The 27,807-nt window shown below is 36.9% G+C and overlaps 1 protein-coding gene across 1 annotated transcript; it reads right to left on the bottom strand.

Annotated features, from left to right (window-relative positions):
* Positions 1–27,783, bottom strand: LOC150108854 (uncharacterized). Its single transcript, XM_090410361.1, has 3 exons — positions 27,222–27,783; positions 14,730–14,914; positions 1–738 (listed from the first exon to the last, which is right to left on the bottom strand). Exons 1-3 carry the CDS (start codon positions 27,604–27,606, stop codon positions 520–522), a joined length of 789 nt encoding a protein of 262 aa, XP_090266487.1. The 5' UTR covers positions 27,607–27,783; the 3' UTR covers positions 1–519.
* Between the last annotated feature and the right edge of the window lie 24 nt (positions 27,784–27,807).

Raw genomic sequence — 27,807 nt, forward strand, 5'->3', positions numbered from 1 at the left:
TAAAAATGAAAAGAGAATCTTTATTTATATACTTATTTGTTTACCTGCAATTTTAATAACATTTTTGATTAACAATTAAAAAAAAAAAAGATAATGGTACTGTATACCACTGCTCTTTCGCTGAGAAAAAAATAATAAAAGACATTGCATTTTGTTATTCACAATTACTTGATATCTTATTTTATTATAATACTAAAAAAGTTGTGTTTTAACGATTGCTGCTGCAGTTCACTCGTATTATGAATATCTGAATTTTCTGCGCCTTCACACAATAGTTGAAAACAGTTGTCATCCGGGATAAATTTACGAACAAGCTTGAGCTGTTCTAGAAGAGCTCACTATGGAGAGTATTCCAGCTTATATCGCAAGCCTACTTATAATTAGAACGCATAGTACGAACAGAATAAATTCAGTTCTTGCACTCGACAATGGATACACCGATTTTTCTGATGTTGAATGCTCATAGTTTCATCTTCGCTTCTCTACGATGTTTTTTTCCAAATTCAAATAATATTCAGATCAATCAACTTCCACCTTCGTATACGTGGGGAAAAAAGCTGTCAGCCTTGTGTTTCCAGAAGGTGTTATGTATGTGGCTTCCCCTCTACGAATAACGTACTGATCTTCAGGAACAGCATAAACAATTCCCTCAGCACAAGGAAGAGTAACAACTGTCAGCTTTTCTCCTGTACCTGGAGCTTCCTGGACATGAGTACGAGCTTCCGGTAGATGGAGTGCCTAGATTATTTTAGAAAGAATAAAAAAAATTAGATCATATGCACAACTGGTATGGTCGGTAGTATGAAATAAAACATAATGGAAATGCTTATAGTAAATAAAGAAGAGAGTAATGATTAAAAATATATTTTTTTAATGTTATAAATCTTTCAGATTTCATTTTTGCTACGAGTAATGCTCACATAATTACAATGGCCGCATACTATTTTACTACAGATGTTTAACGAAATAATAATACTTAGTTCAAAACATGGTTCACGTGTCCATCACGATTCCTTCCTTAAAAGGGCAGATCTCTGGAATGCCAAAGAACAGCAAACTTGGAACGCCCTCTTTATAATTAGCTCTTCTCAAAATTTCCTTTCCGCTCTTAAACTACATTAATTTGCTGCCTTTATCCCTTTTTCTGATAGCTGCTCTGACTGCTTTGATTATTTATCTCTGAAGATGATTTTCTTCAGACTGACTACCTAAACAATGACACTATCTTTCAAAGAGATTTCAATGTTCACGATTCAGACTGGCTTTCCGTTTAAAATTCCACTGATAAAGCTGCTATCAGTAGAACTCCCAACACGGTAGACTTTTTTAACTATTTTTGTTCTAAATACATTGTAACTTGTAAATGTTAACTCCTCTGGGTAATACAGACCATACTCCTGTGCACCATTTTTTTTCTATGGAAAATCCTACACGTAGCTACTCAAAACCAACGACCATTATTATATAACCTCGACTCTTCAATGAATGTGCTAAAGTAGTTCGAAATCAAAACTGACAGCCAGATTTGCAATCAGCCTACAATGCAGACCACAAATTTCACAAATTTGTGAAATCTTCACAATCTTCACAAATTTCACTAATTATCCAAATCCAACCCTGAAAGGGCCAAATGCAGAAAAGTCCCTTTATGCTTTACCGGTAGTCAAGCCTTCTGGGCTATCTCCAGGATTAATCACATCCGTTCATTCCCCATCCTTTCCCCCCCCCTCACATCCAAATGATACTATTGTATTTAGGAGATACGTTTTAGCCTTTTTATGAAAAATTAATTTGAAGATTTTATTATAATACTCCTCCTGGCAACTTTTTCTTTCTGCAACTTTTGTTTAGACGACCAAGGCATATCACCTCCCATCTACACTAAGAAAAGATCATTGCATGCGTGTGATCTTTTATATAAAATTATATAATAAGAATTATATAAAAAGGATCGATAATAACTTGTATTACAATACGTCTTTTGGTTCACATAACATCCTCCCAATCGTGTTCAGAATTTTTGCTCCGGAATTGACAATCCATATCTTCTGTACAAACTTGTCCAACAACTGCCTACAGCATAAAAGCAACCCTAATACAGCTCATCCCATGAAATGAAATAAATGTTAGCCATAACGTTCCCTTTCCTCAATCCTATCGATAACAACGGAGACGGAGAGGGTTATCAGAAGGCAACGTCTTTGCTACTTGGAAACCTACCAATTAATTAGTGATCACTAATATGGATTTTATTCCACAGCAGGTTCTCTCCAGACCTCAGTCATCTTACAAGCAAGATAAACATTTGGAGAAACTTGTGTGTTTGCTCTTGACATTTCCAGAGTGTTTGATCGTTTCTGGCATAGAGACCTCCTCAACAAGCTATCTTCTTAAGATTGCCTTCCGACATTTGCAATTCGATTGCCACTCTCTTGTCTTTCTTTACGCATCATGGTGAATATTTTTCTCTCTCTTTGGATTTCCATACCAGCGTCAGATTAGTCTTGTACTCGGTAGTCTAGTCTATCTTTCTTCACTATGCACCGATGTCCTGTAATTAACCTGAAATTCTATCCATAGTTTGTTGTTGATAGCACATCTATAGGTGAGAAATCTTTTGGAAACTTGTATAGGTAAATATGACTTCTCCATTGCTTCCACCTTAGTATCACCACCTCTAGGTCTGACTCCCACTGAAGAGATCTCAATAAAGGTCGAAACTGGTCTGGGTAGTGGCCATTCCCTTAATGCATAGCATTATACATGTCCGCAAAGAGATGTGCTTTGCAATATGGGAGATACTAAGACAAGGAGTGATGACAGCTTGGTCCACCTTTACCACGAGTTGCCTTAGTCCCGAAGATACTTCAGGTGCAAACTTTATTTGCTTACGCTTGGATAAAGGATTAAACTAAATTTATTTTATTCTCCTTTTCCATTTAACCAACCAGCATTTCTTAGATAAGCAAGAAACAAACAGGTTCATTCTTGCTGCTGAATCTCAGTACATTTTCTACACTCGACTTCGTATTATAGGTGTTGTTACCTGATGTATGTGTGATGGTGACATATGATTATATTTATTTGTGTGAACAGAAATCAATTTTTAGAAATACTCGCTGACAAAGAAAACTTAAACCAAATAACAGTGACAAATATACTGTATATGTGACAAGCCACTAGGCCTACTACTGGACAGGCGATAATGATGATGATCACATATATTTGTGGATTGTGTGAAGTAATTATTTTAAATGAAAGAAGCCAGTTTGTTTTTCTGTAATGTGAATGATATTTTATGTGACTTAAAACATCACGAGTTATTTGGGCTTCTACGGGTGTACGTTTCTCTGCTGCTGTCATCCTGGGTAAACGCGGATGGACTGAACTCGAAACCACTCAATATTTGAAATGACTTCGTTACGTTCATGGTGAAATTAATAGGATAAAGTTATGTAGAATTATATATTCCCAATATTATTAATGTGCAGATGATAATATTAATGTGCAGATGGGAATGATCTTGTGAGGCCCTGTCACACAGAACTGGTCACATGCCTTTTCCTTTATTTCACCCTATTATACATTTTTACTCTTTAAAGTCTGATTATCTGTTAAACGGTATTCATTTTTCACTTTGGTCTAGCATTCCTCTTGCCATTGTTGGTTGCGTGTGTGCGTGTGCTTCCTGAACGGAGATTATCACTTTGTTAACATTATTCAGCTGACAATTGACAGAAGAAAATTTGGGCGTATGATATGGGTCGTTGTGCTATGCAACATTTCTATAGATTTCAGAAGCCTCTTGGTATTATAGTTCACTCGTAGTGTTTTATTTATTTATTTATTTATTATTATTATTATCATTTAATATTTTTATTATTATTAGTTTTATTAGTATTCACCACTAAAACAACAACAATCCGTAACTAAAACACTTTTTTTGAATGTTAGTCAAGTGGGTTTTAATTTATCGTCCTACCTGTTTCACCGATTTTTGATATCGGCATCTTCACATAGCTTACAATCGGTAAGCTATATGAAGGTAACAGACTGGATTTTAACTGGCAGTTCTAATTCATACAAAATTAGTATTGTGCGAGACAATGTGCGTGTCGGGAACATGATTTATTTGTTACGAGACATAATGTAATTGGCGTGAAAGTTCATTTCTTTGATATTTAGTGATCTGATTAAAGCTTGCCAAATTTCCGATAGGTATATAATATACCTTGCTCCTGTGGTGTTAGTTACGTTGGTCAGACCTCTAGAAGCTTCGAAACGAGACAGGAAGAACACATAGGAGATGTCAGAAACAACAGACAAGATATTTCAGGCCTTTCTTGCCACTTTGCCTCCACCAACCATCTCATTGAGTGGAATAAGAGTCATATGCCTTATATTGAAGGGAACTACCATTCCAGAACCTTCAAGGAGGCTGCTACGGTCGCCCGTTCAACAGGAAACCTAAATAAGAATCAAGGTCTAATTCTACCGGAAATTTGGCAAGCTTTAATCAGATCACTAAACATCAAAGAAATGAACTTTCACGCCAATTACATTATGTCTCGTAACAAATAAATCATGTTCCCGACACGCACATTATCTGGCACAATACTAATTTTGTATGAATTAGAACTGTCAGTTAAAACCTAGTCTGTTACCTTCATATAGCTTACCGATTGTATCCCTGAAGATGCCGATAGCAAAAATCGGTGAAACATGTAGGACGATAAATTAAAACCCACTTGACTAACATTCAAAAAAAGTGTTTTAGTTATTATATAAGGAGTCAAGGAAGAAAATCACTAACAACAATCATTTTTTATTTAAACACTATCATATTCCTTGAATGTCTTACAGGCGTAAATCATTTTGTTTTATTTTATTTTTCTTAATGTATTTTGATATAATTGTTGACACAATATTAATGTTTAATTAAATTCTTAATGGTTCTCGTAATGTGATAATAATAATAATAATATCTTAGTTTAATAGAATGAAATACTATTTTTAAAGTAGAGCTTTTGTATATAAAAATTACTTAAAACTTTAAGATAAGCGGCAATATCTCTAGGTGGCGGGATATTATTATGAGCAGTGCGCTGTCGGCTGTGGTGAATGTAGGGTGAATTGTATGATTTTTGTAAATTTGGTCTTATATAATTCTGGCATATCTATTAGATAGTTCTGACAATGTGAGAAGAATAAATTTAGTGCGGATATAGTGGATTCAATATCTCTTAAAATCATAACCCGTGAGTATTTTTCTAGATATAACGTAACAATTGGAAAACTGCTAATACTCAATAAATATGATTATCGTATTATGCTCTTTATTTGTGAATATGTTTAATGTTATATCATGCCGCGTGAATCACAGAGGCTAATTTTACGTCGTTCTGCTATTCGAAATATTATTTATTTAAATTGATTTTCAAATGTGCACTTATAGATCAAAGAACGGTATATAAGTACTGTAAATAAGTTTCAGGTATTACCACAGGTCTGTTGGTTTTAGTTTTCGCATTCTATATATACTGTAGTAATATTCCAGTTAAAGAAAATTAGCTTATGTGAAAGAGTTAATATTTCAGATGATTACCAATATAAGTTTGAATAACTACCGAAACAAATGTAAACATGATTCTTTGTAGCAACTAGCAGTTAACAAAACTGAAGGAAATTGTCAAATCAACGCGCTACAGTAGAATTGAATTATCCTTTACTTAGAAAATAAGTACAGAATAACATGTGCAATACTGTATTTGTTTAGTGATAATTTTAATGATAACATTGAATATTCCAGCTGTCTTTAAAAAATGTTATTGTAGTTTTATTTTAGGCTTACGCTGGGCCAGCTTGTATGGTAGTAATGTATATAAATTACTTAAAACCTTATGATAAGCGGCAATATCTTTAGGTGGTGGGAAATTATTGTGAGCAGTGCACTGTCGTCTGTGGTGAATGTAGGAATACGTAAAGGTGAATTAGCCGATCTCATACGGAGGTAGCAGGGTTTTTTTTTTCTCCAGGAAACTCTTTCGTTGTTCATCTCGCATGCAAGTAAACTGACCAGGGGAACACACGCAATTTATTCATGGATTAAATAAGCAGCGAAGAGGTGAGCTGTGAGTAGTACAGTAAAGTATAGTAGAATTGCCTCCCTCGGTGACTTCCGGGGGGCGGGTAAAATAATGGTAATAGATTTTCGACCTTTTGGAGTTAAAATTATAAGTTGCTTGCGTGTGCTGGTCTCGGGCCATTTGGTCTATTTTGCATGGAAGGAGAGAACCCAAATTCTGAAAGGAAATCCTTCTCATCTATGTATGAGAGTGACTAACTCATTCACGGTTAAAAACCCATCTAACTGTTCTTGGTTCCCTTAGTGATTGAAACGCAACTTACGGATACAAGACAAATTGCTCTTCTGACTGCTATAATACTGCTTATACAAAATAAATAATAAATAAATAAAAATAATGTTTTAATTTGATAATGGCATTCAATTTTAGTGTTTACTGTGATTAATATCAGTGTGTGATTTAGTGATTATTATTGTTGTTGTTTTTTGTCTATTTGTTTGTTTAAGCACACGCGTAAACAAACAATAGATGATCTTTGATAATCACAAAAAAGTGCATTCCGCTTGAGCGTTCTTGTTCTGTAGTGATATCATTCATTATAACAGCTTCTTTGCGTACAGAGAGTTTTGGCCATTACTTGTAAACAGATCTCGCAATAAATAAACAGGGTTTCGTGGGTTTTTTAATTGCAGAATTGTTTATATTTTGCAATAAAAAAGCCAGATCTAAATTGAAATAACTCGACAAATTTTTGTACCAGTTTCATTAAATTCCTTCCTTGCCAAAGCAGACATATTTTATACAGAATTTCAGAGATGCCGCGCACTTTACAAAACTCTAGAAAAACATTGAACAACTGTGTGTAACGCCGAATTTCATTTTATTGATGCTGCTTGCCAAGGGCATTTCGATTTATGGTATATATAGCCGTAATAAGAATGGAAATGAACCGAGACAATTATTGAAAGACCCGTTTCGCTTCGCAGAAGCGGTCTTGTTTTCGGTGACTCATTTCGTACATTTTAAAAGTACAAGGTGATTATAATTAAAGTTTACATTTCGAAAGGTTACAACTGGGTAACTACTCAGCAGAACAGTTTAATATTTAAATGGGGGGGGGAGAGAACGGGTCATCCCTGGAGGCTGTATGGGGAGAGCGTGGGGTGGCGGGGTGGGGAGTGAGGAGCGGGTTTTTTGCATGGAGAGTGATGGGTGATTGGAATGCGTTGCCCGAGAGTGTGGTGAGCGCAGAGACAGTGAACATATTTAAGGAGCGATATGATAAACTGTGTGTGTAGCGGTGGGACCTCCCACAATGAGTCTTTGACTCCATGGAAGTTTTTTTTTTTATAATAATAATAATAATAATATTTAACATGATGATGTGTGCGGCAATGCAATTTTATTTTACGTAACAACCAACGTTAGTTCTAAAAGTTGCCACTAGAACGATTACTTGGCGCTGCAGTACCGTAGTGGGTAATTCAAAACGTCACAAAACGTAGGCGCGCGCGCGCGCACACACACACACACACACACACACACACACACACACACACAAACGGCGTGTTGCGTGGTTACACAGTAACATGTTCGATATGCTGTCCTCCATTGTCGGCAGCGTGCTCACATCGCAAAATCGCATGCTTAACCACAGAACGTATAGTTTCACTTGAAATGTGGATATGGCATGTAATGCTGGTCTTGAGGTTCAATAAGTTGGCTATGTGTCCACGATAGCAACGTCTTTGAGATGTTCTCACAGCCAAACGTCGCACGGATGCAGATCCGGCGAGCGCGTTGGCTACGTTGTATGAAAATGGCCGCTGATGATTCTGTCCTCGGTAAAGTGTGTGTGTGAAGCAACCACGTGAGAGGATTGGCGGTGTGAGGAGGGGCACCATCCTTCATAAACTTTGTTGAAATGTAGGAATCACCTGGTTGGCTAAGAGAGATGCATGTCGGTGGCCATTAACAGTACAGGTAACGAGACCAGTAGGACTGAGCTCCTTGAAAAAGAAAGGGCCGCTAATGAATTCCGCTCTAAAATCACACAGTTGTGCGAATTCACAGCACCGTCCAGATGGAAGTGAGTTTCGTCAGTACAGAAAATGCTCCATGACCAGTCGTTGTCCATTCAGTCTGAGCAAGAAACTGCAGGACAAATGTTTCTCGTGTACCCCGATCAGTATTAAGCAATTGCTGAACGTAGGAAATCTTGTAAGGATAACAACACAGAATTTACATTACGACTTTGTGAACTGTACTTTCTGGTTTGTCTAAAGACGCCGTGCGCCGCTGCTTCCTATGACACTTGCCACCCTTTCTTCCTTCAACGGTGTGGCTACTTCCTCCACTGTCTGCCGTTCGATGGGCTTCCTTCCTCTGCCAGGATTGGCATCTAAGGAACCTGTGTCATCAAATTTCCGGATAATTTTGCACAGACCATTTGCAGTCATAGGGCCCGCTTTTAACCCCTTTCATGTTTTGAATTTTCGCAATGCTGTTAAGACACAGCTGTTATTTTGGTAAAACAACTTCAGAAGAGATTGGATCCGTAGGAATGTGCTTTAACACGTTGTCTGCTCACAGGCAATGAACTGACGCATTCCACAGCTACCTGCTTTTAAAGAAGCTTCTCTCGAAGCATACATCATTGGGGACATTTGTCATTTACATACATGGTACGGTCGTAGCGTTTCACTGCATACTAAAAGTATCATGTGCAATTTACATATAGTTCTGCGCCATGTATCGCCCAGGTGGCGACTTTTAGAACTAATGTTGGTTTTGTAAAATTTCATTGCCTCCCACACACACACACACACATCATAATGCCAAATATTAAATCGTTCCTCTGAGTAGTTACCAAGTTAAAGCCTTTCGAAATGTGAACTTTAATTATACATAATATACATAATACTTATATATGTTATACAATATGGTTTCGCCGCTAAAAACTGTTTTCGATTTAGTTTTGGTCAAAACGATGACCATTACATGTAGCGATCCCAAATACCAAGTTCCATTCATCTAGCCATTCAGATCGATTACCTTTAATAATTTCGAAATTTTGCCGGTTTTTCTCCCTTCAAATGTTCGCATGTAAATGAAGACTGAAATTTGTCTACAAAACTTTGCTGAATCCGAAATGTTTTATATCGAAGTCCGAAAATTTGACCGCTGAAAAAGCAAATCTTTCATTTATAACTTATAATGAAGAGCAACCATGCTCACTTGACACCGTTTCGATATTTATTCGCTGTCTAAGGAAATCCTCTCGGTGATGACGTTCATTAAATGTCGAATCTCAAATTTCTTCAAAAATCTTTCATTCAGAGAGAAGTACGGAAGGATAAAACGAATGTAATTGTGCACTTGCGCATTTTAATGCATCCACAGATGAGCATTCACTGTTTGGGAAGCTTGCCAAAGATTGAAATGACATTCAGATAATTGCTTTTAGATTATATATATAGTTGAAAAGAATAATAACTTTTTCATGAATTGTCGTGAGTTATTTTATTATTAATAACGAATTACAATGGACTATAATTGAAAAGTTGGTTAACTCGTTGTTATACTTTCGTTTTGAGAAACAAATAATTAAAAACGTAATTTAAAAAAGTAGCATGTTAGCCATTGTTTATTATCCTAGAAAATGCCCCTCGCGTATTTCTCATTCGCTGGTAAAAAGCAAAATTGTGCGAATTTTAACAACACCCTTAAATGACATTTATGTTTTCTCCATTCTTCTTGGTTCTGAAACACGTGGTGTCGATATAATATACAACTAAGAAATATCAGACAGTCGTATGTTAGTTTGACGAGTCCAAAAATTTAACCTCGGGATAAAATATTTCGTTTAAAGAAAGTTCAGTATATCTTTACACATTTTAAAGAAATTTCAATTTACATTCTTTCGATATTCTTGGTTTCGAATCTAGTCGGCGACTGGAGGAACTTTTTCTAAGCCTTTCTTCGACCGATTCCCGAGTTAGTCGATCTCTAGCATGGGAAACTCGGGTTTTTCGTCCCTAAACTCAAGAAAATCGACCATAGAACCCACATTATTTCAGACATTAAATACCAGTGTTAGGGGTAGGGACCACGAGATGGCGGTAGTTGTTGAGCCGTCTCTCTTCACTGCGTGCCACTTAATTAGTGATAGCCTTGGACCAGATGATTGGGTACCAGTGGAGATTGAATTGCCCACTCAGTCTCCAAAAGTTAGATAGGGCTAAAAACTGCCTCGGCTACTCCCTATACATATATATATACGGGAATAAAAAGGCGTTAGCTGATTTTTGATTTTTTTTTTTCCTTTCGATATTTGTTTGCTATTCTGAGGCAATCACACCGGCAGTGACGTTGATCAAAATGAATACTGCAAGACTATTGTCGCTAATCCCAAAATAAAAAAAGAAAAAGTAAATACATAAAATGTATAATCATTATTTTTATTATACTTTGGGGTTGAATTTCCAAATAACAGTTCTTAAGTCGGTGGGTCGGAGGGGGAAAGCCGATATGCTCTTACTACCAGTTTTGAGGTCCGTACTGGTGAGAAGAAACATGTAGATATTCTGTATGAGTTGACTTTCTAAAGATAAAGATTTTTAATTTACAGAAGAGGAAATGACAGCACAAGTGGTTTTTGCCAGAATGAGAGAAGACTAAAGTCTAGGTGGATTGATACTGCATCAATATCAATCCACTGCACAGTTTACTGCATCAAGGACAGAAATATAAGATATTATAATATCAAAGTCTTGACAGATGACCGATTAAAATGGAGGAAAATTGGCGATAAGGAAGTCAGTAATGATGTAACTTTTTCATGTAATACTAGCGTACTATCCTGTATACCCTCCCCCCCCCCCTGAGGGTACATATCAGAACTTTGATGATGATCAAGTAAATCTATCCTATCAAGGCTCACAATCTTCCAAGCATGCTTGGATTTCGTAACCGAAATAAGAGGATAAGATGGTCAGCCCTATGCCTCAAAGTATTCCTGACTGTATCCGTGTGTGTTCACGGGGCCGGTTTGCCTGCTTGCAGGAGGAAAAACCCCAGATAAACTGGCGGGAAAAATCCTGCTGGCTACGTCCAAGATCGACTAACTTGGCTATGGCTGAGGAAGATCCTTAAGCTCCTCACGTCGGAATCGAACCTAGGACACTCCTTCCCCAGGCATAGGGTTGCGAAGCACAAAGCCACTAGGCCAAACGCGCGGACGATCAAGTAAATCTGGTAAATTAAAATTCTCTATCTTTATAAAAACAACCGCATACAGACTGATATCTGCATGCCTTTTCTTATCTTTAACGACCTGATGGTAGGAGGACTGGGAATTATTTTACCGCTGACTGCAGCGCTATTTCATTTTTAGATATTTAGAAACTGAGAAATCTATTGAACGTTGCATCGAGGAGCACGTTAGAGATATAGAATGCCAGAGAAGCATGCTCCTCGATGCAACGTCGCAGTTCTGTCATCACGTGTAATGTCTTCAGCTGATTCACTTTCGAATTTCATTCCACAAGTTTGTGGAATGAACTCGAAATCTTACACTGATGCTTATGATAAAACAAAATCTTTCTTTCTGTTTTTTATGTATGCTTGCCAAGAAATTATATTCTTGTTTATTTCTCTATCCAAGTGTAAGCAAACAAACTTTGCGCGTGAAGCACCTTCAATGACTAGGCTACTTCTTCATAGAGGATGATGACTTCGCCATCTAGAAACGTTCATATGTTTATAACCGGAATGATGTCCACACAAAATAACTTTTACTTATTTATTAAAGACTTTGCCTGTTCATGAATATATAAATCAGAGTTTATAAAGCAGAAAACTAGAATAAGATGGTAACAATTATTTTGATTAATAACACGACGTTTCTTCCAAATTGCAGAGGATTTCTTCAGGTGTAAATATACAAACTATAGTTACTTTGTAAAAATAGTAGACAAAGCTAGTAGACAAATAGTAACGACTAACAAAGGTGAAAACCACAATGTTTTTTTTTTTTAAAGAAAAAAAAACATTTTAATTGTGCTTTAATAATAATAGATAATAACAACGTATATGCACAAGTAACATTCATATTTCTGAAATATTTTAAAGTGTAAAATATGGATTTCCCAAATGGGGTTGGCGAGTCATTAAAAAACAAAATAAGAAAAAATTGAAACTCGAAGTGTTTGCAGTGTGGGGGGTAATACACGGCACCGGTTTTTCTCTGTTGTTCAGTATTCACAAAACAACGCAGAACCTTAACAAAACATTTATCTTAGTGGGTCGCCGAATTTTTACTGAATTTTTTCTATTTAAGTGAAGTTCAAGTGTAGTGAGCAGGGAATTACCGGTAATTTATATGCACATCGAAGTGAACAAAATATCCGCGATTCACACGACGAAACGGTTTTTACGTAGTGGCTACGTCGTATCGGATCATGAGCAGCTGTCCGTGTAAATCAAATTATTATTATTATTCCTGATACCTCCAAGGAGTCCGAAGACTCATCGCGGGAGGACATCTTCAACTATCTCTACACCTTACCTCTACTACGAATCAACGCCATCTACCGCCAACCTCCAACACCACCACAACTAGTAATTCTTCGTGTGTTTGTCAAGCTGGTTTGTCTTTGTAATTTGTTCAGAATTTTATTATAAAAATGAATAAAGCATTGATCATGGAACAGTTCGAGTAATTTAAATTCGAAAAGTTAATAAAAATAAAAATCAAATAAAGCAAGGCGATTAGGAAGTTTAAGCGCCGTTGGTAACTGTCATTTGAAGGAGGAAAATAAAATACTGCGATTCTTATTCCCCATCTTTCGGGTGCGGGTAATGAAAATGAACAAAAACTGCAGTGCGTGGTATGTAATGATGTGTTAGCTAACGAAGCCGACAAAATTTCGTCGGCATTTTGACACGAAACATAAGGAATATGTCGAAAACCTACTGTATTTTTATTTCTGAAACAGAAAGTAAAAAAATTTGTTTGTTCAAGTGGTGGGCGACAAACGACGTTGTGTGTTGATGGCAGTGGTGTCGTAGCGGGTTGTAGTTGGAGGATATTAAGTATGGGACCCGGTGAGTAGCGTGCCCTCCCACGATGAGTCCTTTCAATCCCTGGAGGTATCGCGTAATAATAATAATAAAGAATTGAGTAAAAAGGAGAAAGAAAAAAAAACTTTTTCCCCCTTTCTTTATGGAAGCAATGATTTAAAATTGTTTTTTTCTGTTGAAGAACCGTGGATGAAAGTTTCCCAATAATTTTATTGGGAAATGAATTCCCATATTTTTCTGTACCGTACAACAAAATCCATCATCATCATCATCATCAAATTCCTGTCATGTACCCTCAAGGGGTGTACAGGATATGACAGTACTACATGAAAAAATTACATCATTACTAACTTCCTATCTACAATTTTCCTCCAAATCACTCTGTTACTTGTCAAGACTCCAACATTATCAGATATTATATTTCTATCGTCTAAAGCACTTTGTACCGTATCAATCCACCTATATCTTGGTCTTCCTCTGGGTCGTTTTCCTGCCAACCTGGCAGAGAACACTTGTTTTGCTAATCTTTCCTCTCCCATTCTATTTAAGTGACCATACCATCTGAGATTAGCTCTGCTAACGCATTCCTGGATGCTGGTAGCTCCATGGTAGTAATAATAAAAAAATAAAATAAAATAAAATACTTTGTCATTCTGAAGTGCCCCAAGGCTGTCCATCCCGTGTGAAAATACCCAACCGTTTGTTTGAAAGTAAGACGAGGTGCGGTGATGTCTGTTCGATTTTCGCACTGAGCCATAAAATTAATGAATTTTTCTGATGAGCGATTTTGGCTTATTTAGCAGATATTTTAGCCAATTAAATGGCGTTAAGCATTCGTGGAAAAAAATATTTCTACATTTAATATTGTTGACCATGAAGCATTTTTTAAAGAAAACTGAACTTTCAAACTGAAAGCTGAATTTTCAATGCTATGATAAGAATGCTTATAATGAATTTCATGTTTTTAAGTGATTTCTTATGCATCTGTAAAACTTTCAAAACATGCCTTTGGTGCCATTAACTAAGATCATATTTTCCTATTCTTAACAAGAAGGCAGCCAGAAAGAGAGAGAGAGAGAGAGAGAGAGAGAGAGAGAGAGAGAGAGAGAAAGAGAGAGAGAGAGAGAGAGAGAGAAGCCACGTGATTTTCACTGCTGAAACACACTGTTAACATGATTAGCATTCCGAACTTCGAATTACGTATATACGAGGATCTCGTAAATAGGATCTGAAAATACTTCGACCTGCTTATGCGAGAGCGGGTTTTTCGCATTCATAAATACAGAAACAGGCTAAACGTAAACCTGATAGATAGGCTTCAGCTGACTTACCGGGATCATTTATATGGACATATATGCAAGGTTTATTGTTTATTTTTTTCTTTTCAGCTGATTATTTCAATGGGGATTTTTGAACGCCTACTTTTCTGTAAAGGGGATCGGCAAGATACAGTAGTTTGGGAAACCTTACTTTATATGATTGATATTATGTATTAATATACAGACATGCAAACTTATCCTAAATTGGTCATTTTAAAACAAAATGAAAATTATTACATACCGATTTAGAAATCGAGATCTTTCCATCTGCAGTCGAGTATTTATCGTATTTTGAAGATGGCGACCGTGGCTGAGAGGAGAAGCATGCATCTGGAACAGCTACTCCTGCACCCACAATTGAAAGAAAATGTCCAACGTGGGTCCAAACTACTTTTGATAGCACGAGTGCGAACAGTCCATAATAAACTGTAATTGAAACACATGTCGCATGAAATAAGACCACACAAAGTAATATTCAAAAAAAAAAAAAATTAAAGCAATAAAATAAAAACATTCACCAAATCAAACGTATTCAAATTATTTAATCGATAACACGTCTGCTTAGCTACATATAAAAAAGTTCATTTTTACAATAAATAAATAATTGTGCAAAGCATACATGCCTATTACTTTTGTCATTTCTTGATAAAATTTCTTTAATAGAAACTCATGCGCATGAGCATCACCCTAATGAAACGCCGTGATGTGATGCTCAAAATGACCATTCGTTATTGTTATCAATCATTTCAAGATGTCACTGTTAAAATATCCCGTGTTCACACTGCTATTTTGGATTTTAAGACGCTTTATTTTCAGAACTGTTTCATATGTTAGCATGAACAAAATAATAATAGAAGTTTGTCTCTCAGCTCAACGTTTGTTAGATTTCCACATGTGTACCTTTAATAATCTTGGACGTGTCGGTCTTCAATTTCAGTTCTATACTCAGATCTGTCGAGTTACTGTTGCAACAGAATTATCTGTTCCAGCATTTCCTCACCGTCCTTATAACCATTTTGTCCTAACAAAATACCTTTTTATGTAACTCCAGAAAAATAAAGCAATAGAAAGTTGAGGGGGGGGGGGATGTCCCATCGGTTGATCTAAAATGCCAATGGAGTGGATTTCCCCATCCCATTCAACAGTTGGCAGCTTTCAATCACTTCATCGGGTATCCAGCATTGCTGACACGAAAGTTTCCTCTGGGAAACTTAGTTATAGATCATATCCAGAAAAACCATTGCCTTAATAATGGATTCTGAAAATTTTAATGATATCACTACCAACATTGATTTTCGGAATGTCATGAGCATGTTCGTTAGTTTCGTGTTTGTGTGTTTTTAGACTGCAAACCGCGGTAGTGTCATTATCAACCAAAACTGTATACAGTCATGAACTAAAACATTATGACCACCAAGCCTGTTTCAGGACACCAGTTGGCCGGAAACGGGCCAGACCATGAATTTCATCGCATTAGCAGATAAAATTCATTCCCCCTACACCTAAGGGCGATTGTAGATGTCCATAAACATAACAAGATTCGCATTCACAATCTGTTGTTTGCAGAGCCAGTACGTTAACACTCGGCCAAACTGGGTCGGCTAACCGAACCACTAATTGACCTGCAGATTTATAATTCCCCGTTGCATGTTCTTATGGTCTTCTTCGAGCTCGAATAGATTTCTGATCTGATTCGGTCGACATTTTCTTCCTATATTTTTTTCCTCTTATTATTTCTTGGGTAAAGCACTTCCGGCATCTGTAAAGACCTTTACCTCTTTATTCTGATTACCACATCATTAAGAGATTGTCTGTGATTACACAATCTGGCATATGTAAGCGTAGGAGGGAGGGGAGGAAAGGGAGCATCACTATGAGTGCTCAACCCTGTTGTTTTGTAGGGCAATTGGTTTGATTAGAATTACATCCGAAGCAGTGGTGCTAATCGCATTTCTTCTGCTGCAAGTTGCCTGTTTTTGTGGGATTAAAGTTTTGAGTTTTCTGGTGAAAAACTGCTGCCTCTTCCATATGGGTCTGTAGGGAGGGTGCAAATGATGTTATAGCAGTTATATCTTGAACGAGTGTGCGCGTGTGTGCGTATATATGTATACACACACACACATACACACACACACACACACACACACACACATATATATATATATATATATATATATATACCAGGGTGGTCTGAAAAGTTCACGGCCTCGACCATAGATGGCAACACTATCTGCACGATTTTTTTTTCTGAGTTGGTACATTTGTCATAAGCATCCATGTGAAATTGCAAGTAATTCTATCAAGTAGTTTGTTTTATACAGCTGTCTGAAGCAAAAGTGTTGTCTTGTATCCCTTGAAATGGATAAAATTGAGTATCGTGCAGTTGTAAAATTGTTTGTAAAAGAAGGTTTAACGCCAAAAGAAATTCATTCTAAGTTCATAAAAGTTTATCGGCACTCTTCTCTTTCGTTTTCGATAATTAAGAAATGGGCTGCCGAGTTTAAACGAGGCCGTACCAGCCTTGAAGATGATCCACGTGAAGGACGTTCAAAAAGAGTAACAACACCAGAAATCATTGATCAAGGGCACGATATGGTACTGGATGACCGGCGAGTCAAAGTGCGTGAAACTGCTGAGACTATAGGCATTTCAAAAGAACGTGTAGGATATATTTTGCATGAAGAATTGGAAATGAAAAAGCTTTGCGCTAGATGGGTGCCCCGCTTGCTCACAGCAGAACAAAATTGCACTCGCATGAAAATCTCTGAACAGAAAAACTCAGAGCGTTTTAATAAGAATAAAACTGATTTTGTGTGTCGATTTATTATTATGGATGAGGCTTGGATTCACTATTACACACCAAAATCCAAACAGCAGTCAAAACAGTGGACAGAAGCCGGTTGTTCAGCGCCAAAGAAGACAAATTCGGTTCCATCAGCAGGAATGATCATGGCATCGGTGTTTTGGGATGCTAAAGGCATTTTGTTTATTATCTTGAAAATGGTAAAACAATAACCGGGGAATATTATTCCGATCTTTTAACCAGACGAAAAAATTTGAGAGAAAAGACCCGGTTTGCAGAAGAAAATCATCTTTCATCAGGATAATGAACCTGCCCACAAAGGTGTTTTAGTAATCGGAAAATTAAGGGATCTGCACTATGAATTGTTGGAACCTGCACCCTATTTCCCAGATTTGGCTCCCTCTGACTTCTGTCTCTTTCCAAAACTAAAACTTTTCCTCGCTGGTCAGCATTTTTCTTTGAATCAAGAGGTGATTGCAGCTGTAGAGGGTTATTTTGAAGATCTTACTGAAAATCACTACAGGGACGGGATAATGGCGCTGGAGCATCGCTGGAATAAATAAAAATAAAAATAATTTTGAAATTATAAATTCGTTTTTTCATCGTTAGGTCGAGAACTTTTCAGACCACTCTCGTATATACAGGTGTGTGTGTGTGTGTGTGTGTGTGTGTGTGTGTGTGTGTGTGTGTGTGTGTAGATGTTATATCTCGAACTTACGAGAAATTTTTGCTAAATGTCAACATTAATAACAAAATAAATTTACAGGATCAAGAATTATGAATCAGAATAAATATTCAACCTTGCTGATTATTGTGATCTTTATTTACTCTTTCGATCAACCAGATCATAGCCATCCGAACGTATATAAATTCAAATAATATTCACAGGTTTGAAAGTGCCCGTTCACCATCCATAGGAAGAGATTTTTGTCATTTGCAGTCTTGCTACGTGTGTGTCATTTGCTTGTTTTCGCGTGGCTATATTTTTATGTGTGTGTGTGTGTGCGTGCGTGCGCTACTTGAGAGGGGGGGATAAAGATTAGATAATCCAGAAACTCTTCTGTAGAGACGAAACATTACTTTAAACTGGTTAAGTTGCTTCATATTTTCACTAATCGGGATGGTGGTCTTATCATCTTAAAACATTCACAAAACATTCATACCTACGGTAGGATTCCACCAGAAAGCATGTTTTTTGGAGACTGAAGGATTTTCATCAGCCAATCAAGCTGAGAAATGTTTGCACTTCACCTTTCAAAAGAAACCCAAATGCTGAAAGTGCTCAAGAAGCACATTACGCTGTTTGTGAAAATGAATAAGCCGAGGCTTTAGTCTTATGCCACATGTGGACCATTTTGATACTTGGATTAGATGACCACGGATTAATTTTGATGAATGTAGACAACATGAATGCCTGTACCAAAACCACAGCTTTGCTGAAATGTTATAGAATTAAACCAGTGGAAAAAGTAGTTTGTTTGAGCAGTTAAAGGAGTGACTAAAATTTTATTTGGATGAATGAAATATAAGAGAAAGTATGATCTGCCTTCATGAGAACTCATCATCGTGAAAACGGTTAGGGTCACCAAGTCACCAATGGAATTCCCAAAACATCAATCCTACATCGAGAGCCTTTTTTTTTTTTTTTTTTAAGTGTATACATTATATATAAAATCCACCAAAGACATCTCTCTCTCTTTTTTTTTCTTCCTCTTTTGTGTCTATGCCATTCAGAAATATCCCAGGCATTGACGTGACCTTTCAAGAAGCATTTGTGAAGAAACATTTACATAACTGAAGGCATGGTTAACAAGCGGTTTTTTCAAGAATACTTTTTTCATATTTTTTTCTGCTGTGAAGCGTTCCTGTGAGGAATTCAATCCAAGCCTAGACTATTCTGAAAACTCACCTTTGCAGAACCTGACCTTCCTGACCCAACCAATGCACCAGGACACCATATCCAATTTCAAGGTTTCCTACATTTTAGCCCAGTGGCTGAGAGAACCGCATATCATGATAAGCATCCTATTATGGAATTTCGGAGATGTATATTATGTAAGTCATCGGGATGAAGTGATAAGCACTTTGCATTTGATGTCTGGCTGAAGTCATGACAAGATGCATAATGATATGGTGAATATTAGTCCTTCCCCGATCACCACTAACATTCACCGATAAGCTAAAAAAATAGAACTAATAATTAACAATAATGAAGTGGAGGAGTTACTGAAGCCTCATGGAAACATGGTAATCAAGAATAGCTGGAACAGTGCTTTCTTGAGGATGTCAAAGATACTTGTGTAGAATAAACCATCTATGTGGAACAAACCCGAGCGTTGCAGTGCTGAGTAAAAACATTACTAAGGTTCTCAAACGCACCGGAGCTCTTGTCTGAAAATGAACTACGTGGGGAATGTAGTAAAACATATCATAAACTTAACTCTGTTACAGAGAAATGTTCTGCAAAGAAGAGACTTCGGGTAAGGCATTGGGATATCCTTATGCTAGTTCTCTAAAGGTGCACTGGCCGCATCGAAGTACATCACAAATTTCATTTTTTTTTATAACTTTGGCATTTTACATTTATCAATTCGTAATGATAAATTATTACATAATTGCTAAAAGAAAATAGTTCTAGTCTTGTGATGGTAAAAAGAACAATTCTATACGTGCAAGATGCAGTAAATTGATAAATAATAATAATATTGTTAAAAACTATTGACCTTTTGGAGAATTTGGATTGGAAAATGAGACTCCCAGATTATTGGTATGGAGAAACAATCGTCCCTATTCCCCTCAATATCGAAAATATGAGAACATCTCATTCGCGTCAAACATCAATATGCAATAAATAAATAAACAGTTCACTACATCTCGCTCATATCATGTTTTTCTTTATACTACATGTTCTTAAACTATTTTTTTTTTATCTCCGATCCCTTTTCATATTCATACGCCGAAATTATGAGTGATCCTTGACAGTAATGGTTAAGTTGTGTTTTTTATAACGAGTTAAGGTTTCCGTAGCTTGATATATCATCTATGTTTTTGTGTCTGGTGAGTGCCATGTGCATTTTTTTAGTAAGAAATTACTCAAAAAAATTCGCTTAACATCATACTTAAAAAAAAAAAAAAAAGCATTCACAGAAAGATTTCTGAATTAACAACTGTCATTATTCAAAACGAAACTCGAACAAACTGTCGAAGGTTGTAGCCATATGTCAGACGGATGACTCGAATGGAGGCGACTTGCAAGTTGACCTGCCGTGGTGCGTCGATTACGTTTTGCTCTTATAACCAAAAATCTATTTTCATGCTCTGTGGTAGAGCGAGGGCGACCTCTTAGCAAAGGTCTGGAACTGGTTCGAAACGCTGCACAGAGTCTGGATACAACGCTATGTGAGATTCCAAACTCTCTAGCAATATCAGTAATTTTGCGGCCTTCTGCAGAATTACTGATATTGCCTTCCCTGCGTCTTGATGATGAGACATTACGGGACTTCCAAGTTCGCAACTTTATTCCTTCACGAAATGAGCTTTCTTCAGACGCAATTCGATTAGCGCAGCCTTTTGGGTTTTATCCTTTTGAGTGCTACACGTGACATCCTTACGCGCAATTCGAAAATTTGAATGTGTACCCGCTTTCTACTCGAAATCGTCAGTTATACAAATTGCCGCAAGCTGATTCATCCTTAGGTTTTGGACACCAGTGCATAAGAGAAGTTATACAATTTCCCAGTCTAATGCATTACTATTCAGGCCTTTTATATATGTTGCCATAGTTGATTTAGAGTGAGACCGTGGATTTTATTACATTGAGTGGGACATCGTATCATTCCACTCGCTTCTTTAAATCTGCGTACATAACTGTTGAATTCTACCTGTGGCAGTTTTATCACATTAATTGGCTGCCATATTAATTGGTGTTTTCCTTGGTTGTGTGAAATTACCAGTCCTGATTTATGTGCTCGTTTTTTTTTTTTTTTTTTTTTCATAAACCTTTTTCAAAAATTTTGAGAAAAAACTTTGAAAATTTTTTTTTTCAAAATCCGTTCTTTTTGACGGATTTTTCCAGATCGACCTATCTGTCAAATGTAACAAATGCCGAAAGTACGTTTTGTACACTCCTGGTTATTTAAGAAGTGGGTGAGGTTGTTTCGATGATATTAACAGATGAATAGGCACGCCTCTGACTTCTAGCTACGATATTTAACATCTTGTTCAAGTTTAATTTGAATAATGACGATTGTTAATTCAGATAGATTTATGGATACCTTTATTTTCTATTTTTTTTTTCCAAAGAAGAGCATGAAAATATTATACAAAACTAGTTATTACATAAAGCAATTTCTTACTAAAATTGTTGCACGTCGTATTTCCAAAAATGACACGGTGTGCGTGTGCGTGCGCCATACTTTGGTGTCATGTAATCATGATATTTCACGTTTATTTCTGCAATTAAATAAACAAATATAAAACGAAAGTTGCGTTGTATAATAATTTCAATAGTTCTATAATAAATATCTAATTTTTATCAATGTTTGCTGCGATTCACAGTTTAAGAATGACTGCTATATTATATCATCACATAGCTCGTACTATTTTTTTTTGAATAATCCATTGTTAACGTTTTACTGAAGGCATGTTAACGTTCCCACCCTGCCTGCTCTCGCAAGTTTTTTTTTTTTTTTTTTTTCATTTTAATTGTTATCAGGCCAGTTTTTCGTCGTTGCGTATGTTCCATCGAGTGTGACTTTTGCAGGATGGGAAACCTTTGCTACATTCAAAACCGCTCATAAGCTTCCTAGTGGGATTCGAACTCAGGTCTTTCTAACATATAACGACAGATGTCGCATTCTTCGCAATTGCGTTACAGAGATGCTGTTTAATAAGCCATTGTGTATAAGCAGTATTTCACCATCTGTAGCAGTCCTCATTCGATGTGCTATTGACGTGTTTCTTGAGCAGCTGAAGTTTGTAGTTTTTTGGGGAAGACACAGTGAAGGATACTGCGTCAAATAAATAAATAAATAAATATATATATATATATATATATATATATAATATTCATCAAAGCTTGATTTGCTTCCTCAGTCTTAAGAAAAGGCTGGTTATATTCCACTAATTCGAGCCCTACCCAAGGGTCTATGAGTTGTGGAAATACTTTCTGAAAATGAAAGCTGTGCCGAACAAAGTGGCCTTTTGCAGCTGCCCAATTTTTAATCCATCTAACTCGAGTGCTTCTAGATGTTTTTTCAATGTTTTAGGGAAGGCGCCTAAAGCACCTATTATTATGGAAACAACTTTCGTTTTCTTTTGCCAGATTCGTTCAACTTCGATTTGCAAATGGCGATATTTTGTAATTTTTTCGTTTTCTTTGTTGTCAGTCCGACTATCTCCTGGTACTGATATTTCGATAAACTTAACACCCTTGTTTTCACTTTTTTCAACCACTGTAATATCGGGTGTATTACATTCCAAACTTTTATTATTCTGGATTTTGAAATCCCAGAGTATTTTAGCTTTTTCATTCTCAACCACTTTCTGGTGAACTTTATGCTTCCAATAGTCTTTAGATACTTCAAACCCATACTTTTTACATAAATGCCAGTGGATTATATGTTAAAGATACCAAGCTATTTTAAATATAAACCTGGTTTTATTTACTCCATTTCCTAAGTAAGCAAACAGACAAGTCAGTCAACTTTGCGCCTGCAAGTGTTGCAAGTCTAGCTGATCCTGTACCTAGTGCAAGACGAAGGCAACTCGTGGTAAAAGGTAGAATAAGCTCTGATCACTGTTCTTAATATTTACCCTTAATGCAAAGCACATCTCCTCCAGGAGATGTATGATGCTATGTAAGGCAAGGGGCCACTACTTTAATACATAACATCATATATCTCCTCCAGGAGATGTGTTTTGCATTAAGGGTAAATATTAAGAATAGTGATCAGAGCTTATCCACCTTTACCATGAGTTGCCTAGACTTGCACTACCTTGTGGGTCAGTTAGACTCACACTACGTGCAGGCGCAAACTTGACTTACTTGTCTGTTTGCTTACTTGGAAAATGGAGTATAACCAGGTTTAAAATAGCTTGATATCTTTAACATTTATTGGTTTTTCATCCTGAAAGCAGGCAAACCAGCCCCGTGAACACACACGGGTTACAGTTATGAATAATGAATATCGTCCTTCGAGGATGCAGCAGAGTAGTGGCGAACCGGCTGCATTAATACGCCAGCCAGTAGCCCCTCATTAGGAGGGGACTCAACCCGTCCTAGGACGGATGAGAGGGATAGGATAGGATAGGATATATATATCATTGGCGTCGCGTGCTCATTTCGGTTGGGTGTGCTGTCGTATGGCTTATGCAATCCACGCTACGAAATTTATTGATGAAAGTTTTAAGAGTGCATAGCTCTCATCTTAATTGGTCCAGTGCAATTAACTGTAGGATAACTTTGAATAGTTTAATTTATTAATTAATATAATTTTTAAATATGAAAAGCATAAAGTTCAAATGAACAATAGCTATGCTTTACGCGCACCGTTTACGTGAGAGGCACAAAGGGTTTACGCTTCGAACGGAACTGTTCGATTTGTCATGTCTATAAAGAGAAAATCGAAACGAATATTTTTTTAATGAAAAGAATAGAAAGGTAATTTAAAACGTACTCGATTGTTTATGCTGTTAATAACTGTTATAATACTAAATAATTTCGCTTCCTGTATTTTTATTTAGCAATCGGCGAGAGATGCTGTAATTTCTGAAGTGAACGACGCCTACATGCAATAAATTAGCGATCCCAAAAGGCTGCCCAAACTAATTTTAATTTAGTAGCATTTCTTACATCCGTTCTGCGGAATTTTACTGGAGTAAATTTCTCCGAAAGTGAAGGGTGGGTGGTAAGATTTTATCATAGGCCACTCTAGTCTCGTTCCCTCTCCCTTTCTGTGTGTGCGCATTTCACTGATAACGCTAGTGTTACTAACCTTCACTCTCCACAAAGATTTATTCTTCATACCTGTTTTTCTAACTGCAGCTGCCATTATGCCATGAGAATAACGCTTCATGCAATAATGCTACTCTTTTCATACCGGTTCACTGTGCCTTCTTTAACATTAAAATTGCACACGAGATTTTGTTGGCAACAAGGTCAGCATGTTCTGTTTGCTGAACCGCCTTCAGACCGGGAGTGGACGTGAAATCATTTCGATTTGTTCTGTATATACTTCACTATTGCAAACACGTGTCTAGCCTGTAAAGTGGACAAAATTGAATTATATATTAGATGGCATACAGCTGTTTTGTAAGTTACTACCCATCGTACAACCTGTTATAGTTATAACAAGTTGTACAATGTGAAATCGAAAACAATAAAAAGTGAAATTTAATTTTTTTAATTAAAGATAATTATCGGTCTCATACGGAGTTGGAGGGATTTTTCATCCCAGAAAACAAAGCCGGTCAAAAGAACACTCGCAATTTACAACCTTAGCAGACAGCATTTAATCGCCTTATCATAAGCAGATCGGGTTTCTAAGAAGCCAAGTTACTTGGTCGTGAAAAGGCCATTGAGCCTAACCCTTCGTGTTAGGCTCAATGGCACAGCAGGATATGTTTTTTACAGGCTCTTTCGCTGACTTAAAAGAGATTCTAAAAAACAAAGCCTGCTTCCTACGAAAGCGATGCCAAAATGTTTTTTGAAGACAGCGTCAATATATAAATGGAAATTTTGGTGAGTCATCTCACATATGAGAACAGTATTTTAAGGTTATGTGGATTTAGGTTTGTATGAGATTAGGATATGTACTGGTGAAAGGTAGTACTTTGAACGATAAAGGATGTCAAGTTTTTTGGAGGCTGAGGAGCAGTGGCGAATTCTCCATGCTTGCTGCGCACGTTCATTAATTGAAAAAGAAGTAATATTTATTTGTTAATAAATGCATGCATTTATAAGCATTCCATTTAGGCTTTTATTTTTGTAGACAGAAGACGTCTTAAGCTTGCGCGGCAATAATTGAGCTTTGCGTTGTGTATCGAAGGCCGATGCTTGTTCGTCTAGTCAAAGCTACTTTGGCTTGCTTGGTTGTGTGAGCTTCCAGGTCTTCCCTACAGCAATGTGATTTCATGCACGCGCATCGCCATTTCCGCTCCCTTCACGTTGTCTTAAGCGCAGGCCATACGCAATTAAAGTAGCTCTAGCCAGTGAGCTTCATCGAGCCTTTACAAGTGCGCGTGTTGCTTGGGAAAATTAAGTGACAGCCAACTTTTTATGACGATGTTATTGAGCAGTTCATAAAGAAGAACCGTCGGGTAGAATTTGTATTCAAGTAGCTAAATTGAAAGAGATAGAATATCATTTGTAAAATAAATGTTGTATTCGTATGATTAAATGTACATAAATTTCTAAATATATAGTTTTAAATGGTCAGTAATTCATTATTCCGCTAATCAGACTTCAATCACACCTCTCACTCCCTGAATGATAACAAGAGCAAGCCTGAATTTCAAGACCAGCATTCGCCCCTGCTGAGGAGACTGTGGATGTGAAATATTTATGCCGTGGGAATACGAAGAAGTGTTTGTATCTGTATGTGTACATTAAAATGCATGCAACCACTGAATACTGTTCTCACATTTGGGGCAGTGCTCCTAAAAGCTCTCAAAGACCCTTAATTCGGTGCAGAAAAGGACAGTAGATCGATTAGGAACGCGGCTCTCCTGCTATGCTCTCTCTTTTATACTGACGTTCAGTTTCTGCTGCTTACATTTTTTACTGGTATTTCTTTAGTTCTGATCACTAGAATTAGTGTTGATCATTCCTCCTTTTACATAAATCTGTCGGTTAAGTCGCTTGTAGAGGCTGGTGACCACCTCTTTACAATCCGACTCGAAACTCGCGGAACATTTTTTTTTATTCCTATTCAGCCATTCTTTCTACTGCTATACTTAGGAACGGTTTCATTCTTCTTTCTTATTGATTTATTTCATATCTGCAGATCTTCAAACTCAATATTAACAACTTTTTGCTTTCTTTTCTTCTGTCCTTCCTCGGGATTAATGTACTATAGGTTGAAGACAGTAGATGATATGACTACCTTCCCATGAATGTGGATCAACAAAAATGGTTTGACAGTAATTAGAAATGCAAAATCTGGGTAGGTAGTATTTCATTTATATTAATTTAGAAACAAACAAACAAAAAAAAAAGATAGGCGAATGCCATGACAGCTCACATTCGTTTCAAACTTCCGTTTTAGTTGCTGTCTGCATAGAAGAAGGATAAACATGTTGATTTGTATGATCTTGCATCGATGAAAATAAATAGCGCAACACGCGAGTATTGCGAGTCTACACGATCCGCCAAGTATAGTTTGACGCCCTTTTCCTGAAGCAGTTATCTGCAACTGCTAGGTTGCTGCATTGCTTTTGTTTTTATTCGTAAAAGCAAATGAAAAATTAATGTTTTAGTGACGTCAAGGAAATATCGCTCTTGTAGCAGTGCGATTACAGACTACTGCCACAGTATATATTTCATGAATTTAGCGATCGAGTTCCAAACCAGAGACTTCGCAAGAACAGCTAATTACCAATAGTCAACTGAGCTCACACACTAATAAGGAAGCTGTCTTTTCATGGTGACTTCCTTCTCCTTCCCACGCTGATGTTTTGAATCACTTCTATTTGAATGACAGCGTTTTGCAACTTATCAACATTTGTCCATTTACACATACACAAACCGAGTTGGAGTTTATAGTTTTTTTAACTTAATTTGATATTGCGTTTTCATATATAGTGCTCAGTTTTTCTTGAAATAAAGTATTTAAAGATGAAAATAAAATTAAAATCTAACAAAGCAAAGCACAATTATGTGAGAAAGAATAAAAATTCAAAACTATTGGTCACTGAATTAATTCGAACTACCTGGACCTCGGCGAAACTGGTTACTCATGTTTCGGACACATAAAGCTGACTCCGAGCTTATTCCGCTGAATGCCAATAATAAGGCGATGAAAATACACAGAAATATGTAGATAACGAATACCGCACGTTTTCCTTGCGAGAGAGATAGGTAACTGCTTGTTGCTATACTCCGTTTATACGCAACTCCTCCGCAGATTCCAGCCACTATAAGATAAACACCGAATATACAGGAGCTGCCACTAAGATCAGCGCAAGAGATATGGGAATGGAAAACGATCTCTAAGACTCCTGATACAAGGAGAAGTACACCGCACATTATCTGACTTATTGTGATACCGAACCACACTTTCTGTCGACGAAAAATTCGCTCGTTTACTAGAGCCATCTCTCACCAAGCGCGGCCTACCCGCCGTTAACTGACGTCGAATGCATTCAGTGTGCTTGTCGTTTTGGTTCTCTACTTAAGCTGTCCCGAGGCAGGAAGTAATAAGAAAAAAAGTCCTTTATGTCATTGACTCGATGGAAAGATGAGGCTTTCTCTAACTCCCGCACGCACACAGCGTCTCTCTCTCTCCAAAAATACCCC

The sequence above is a fragment of the Typopeltis vanoorti genome, chromosome 2 (genome assembly GCF_054136105.1).
Source record: "Typopeltis vanoorti isolate ZY-2024b chromosome 2, IOZ_Tvanoo_1.0, whole genome shotgun sequence".
Lineage (NCBI taxonomy): Eukaryota > Metazoa > Arthropoda > Arachnida > Uropygi > Thelyphonidae > Typopeltis > Typopeltis vanoorti.

Excerpts from the sequence above, each read along its gene's own strand:
- LOC150108854 (XM_090410361.1), bottom strand. The coding sequence starts at position 27,606 with ATGGCTCTAGTAAACGAGCGAATTTTTCGTCGACAGAAAGTGTGGTTC. Across the intron at positions 14,915-27,221 it reads CCAGTTTCGCCGAGGTCCAG|TTTATTATGGACTGTTCGCA; the intron begins GTAGTTCGAATT and ends TTTCAATTACAG. Across the intron at positions 739-14,729 it reads AGATCTCGATTTCTAAATCG|GCACTCCATCTACCGGAAGC; the intron begins GTATGTAATAAT and ends AAAATAATCTAG.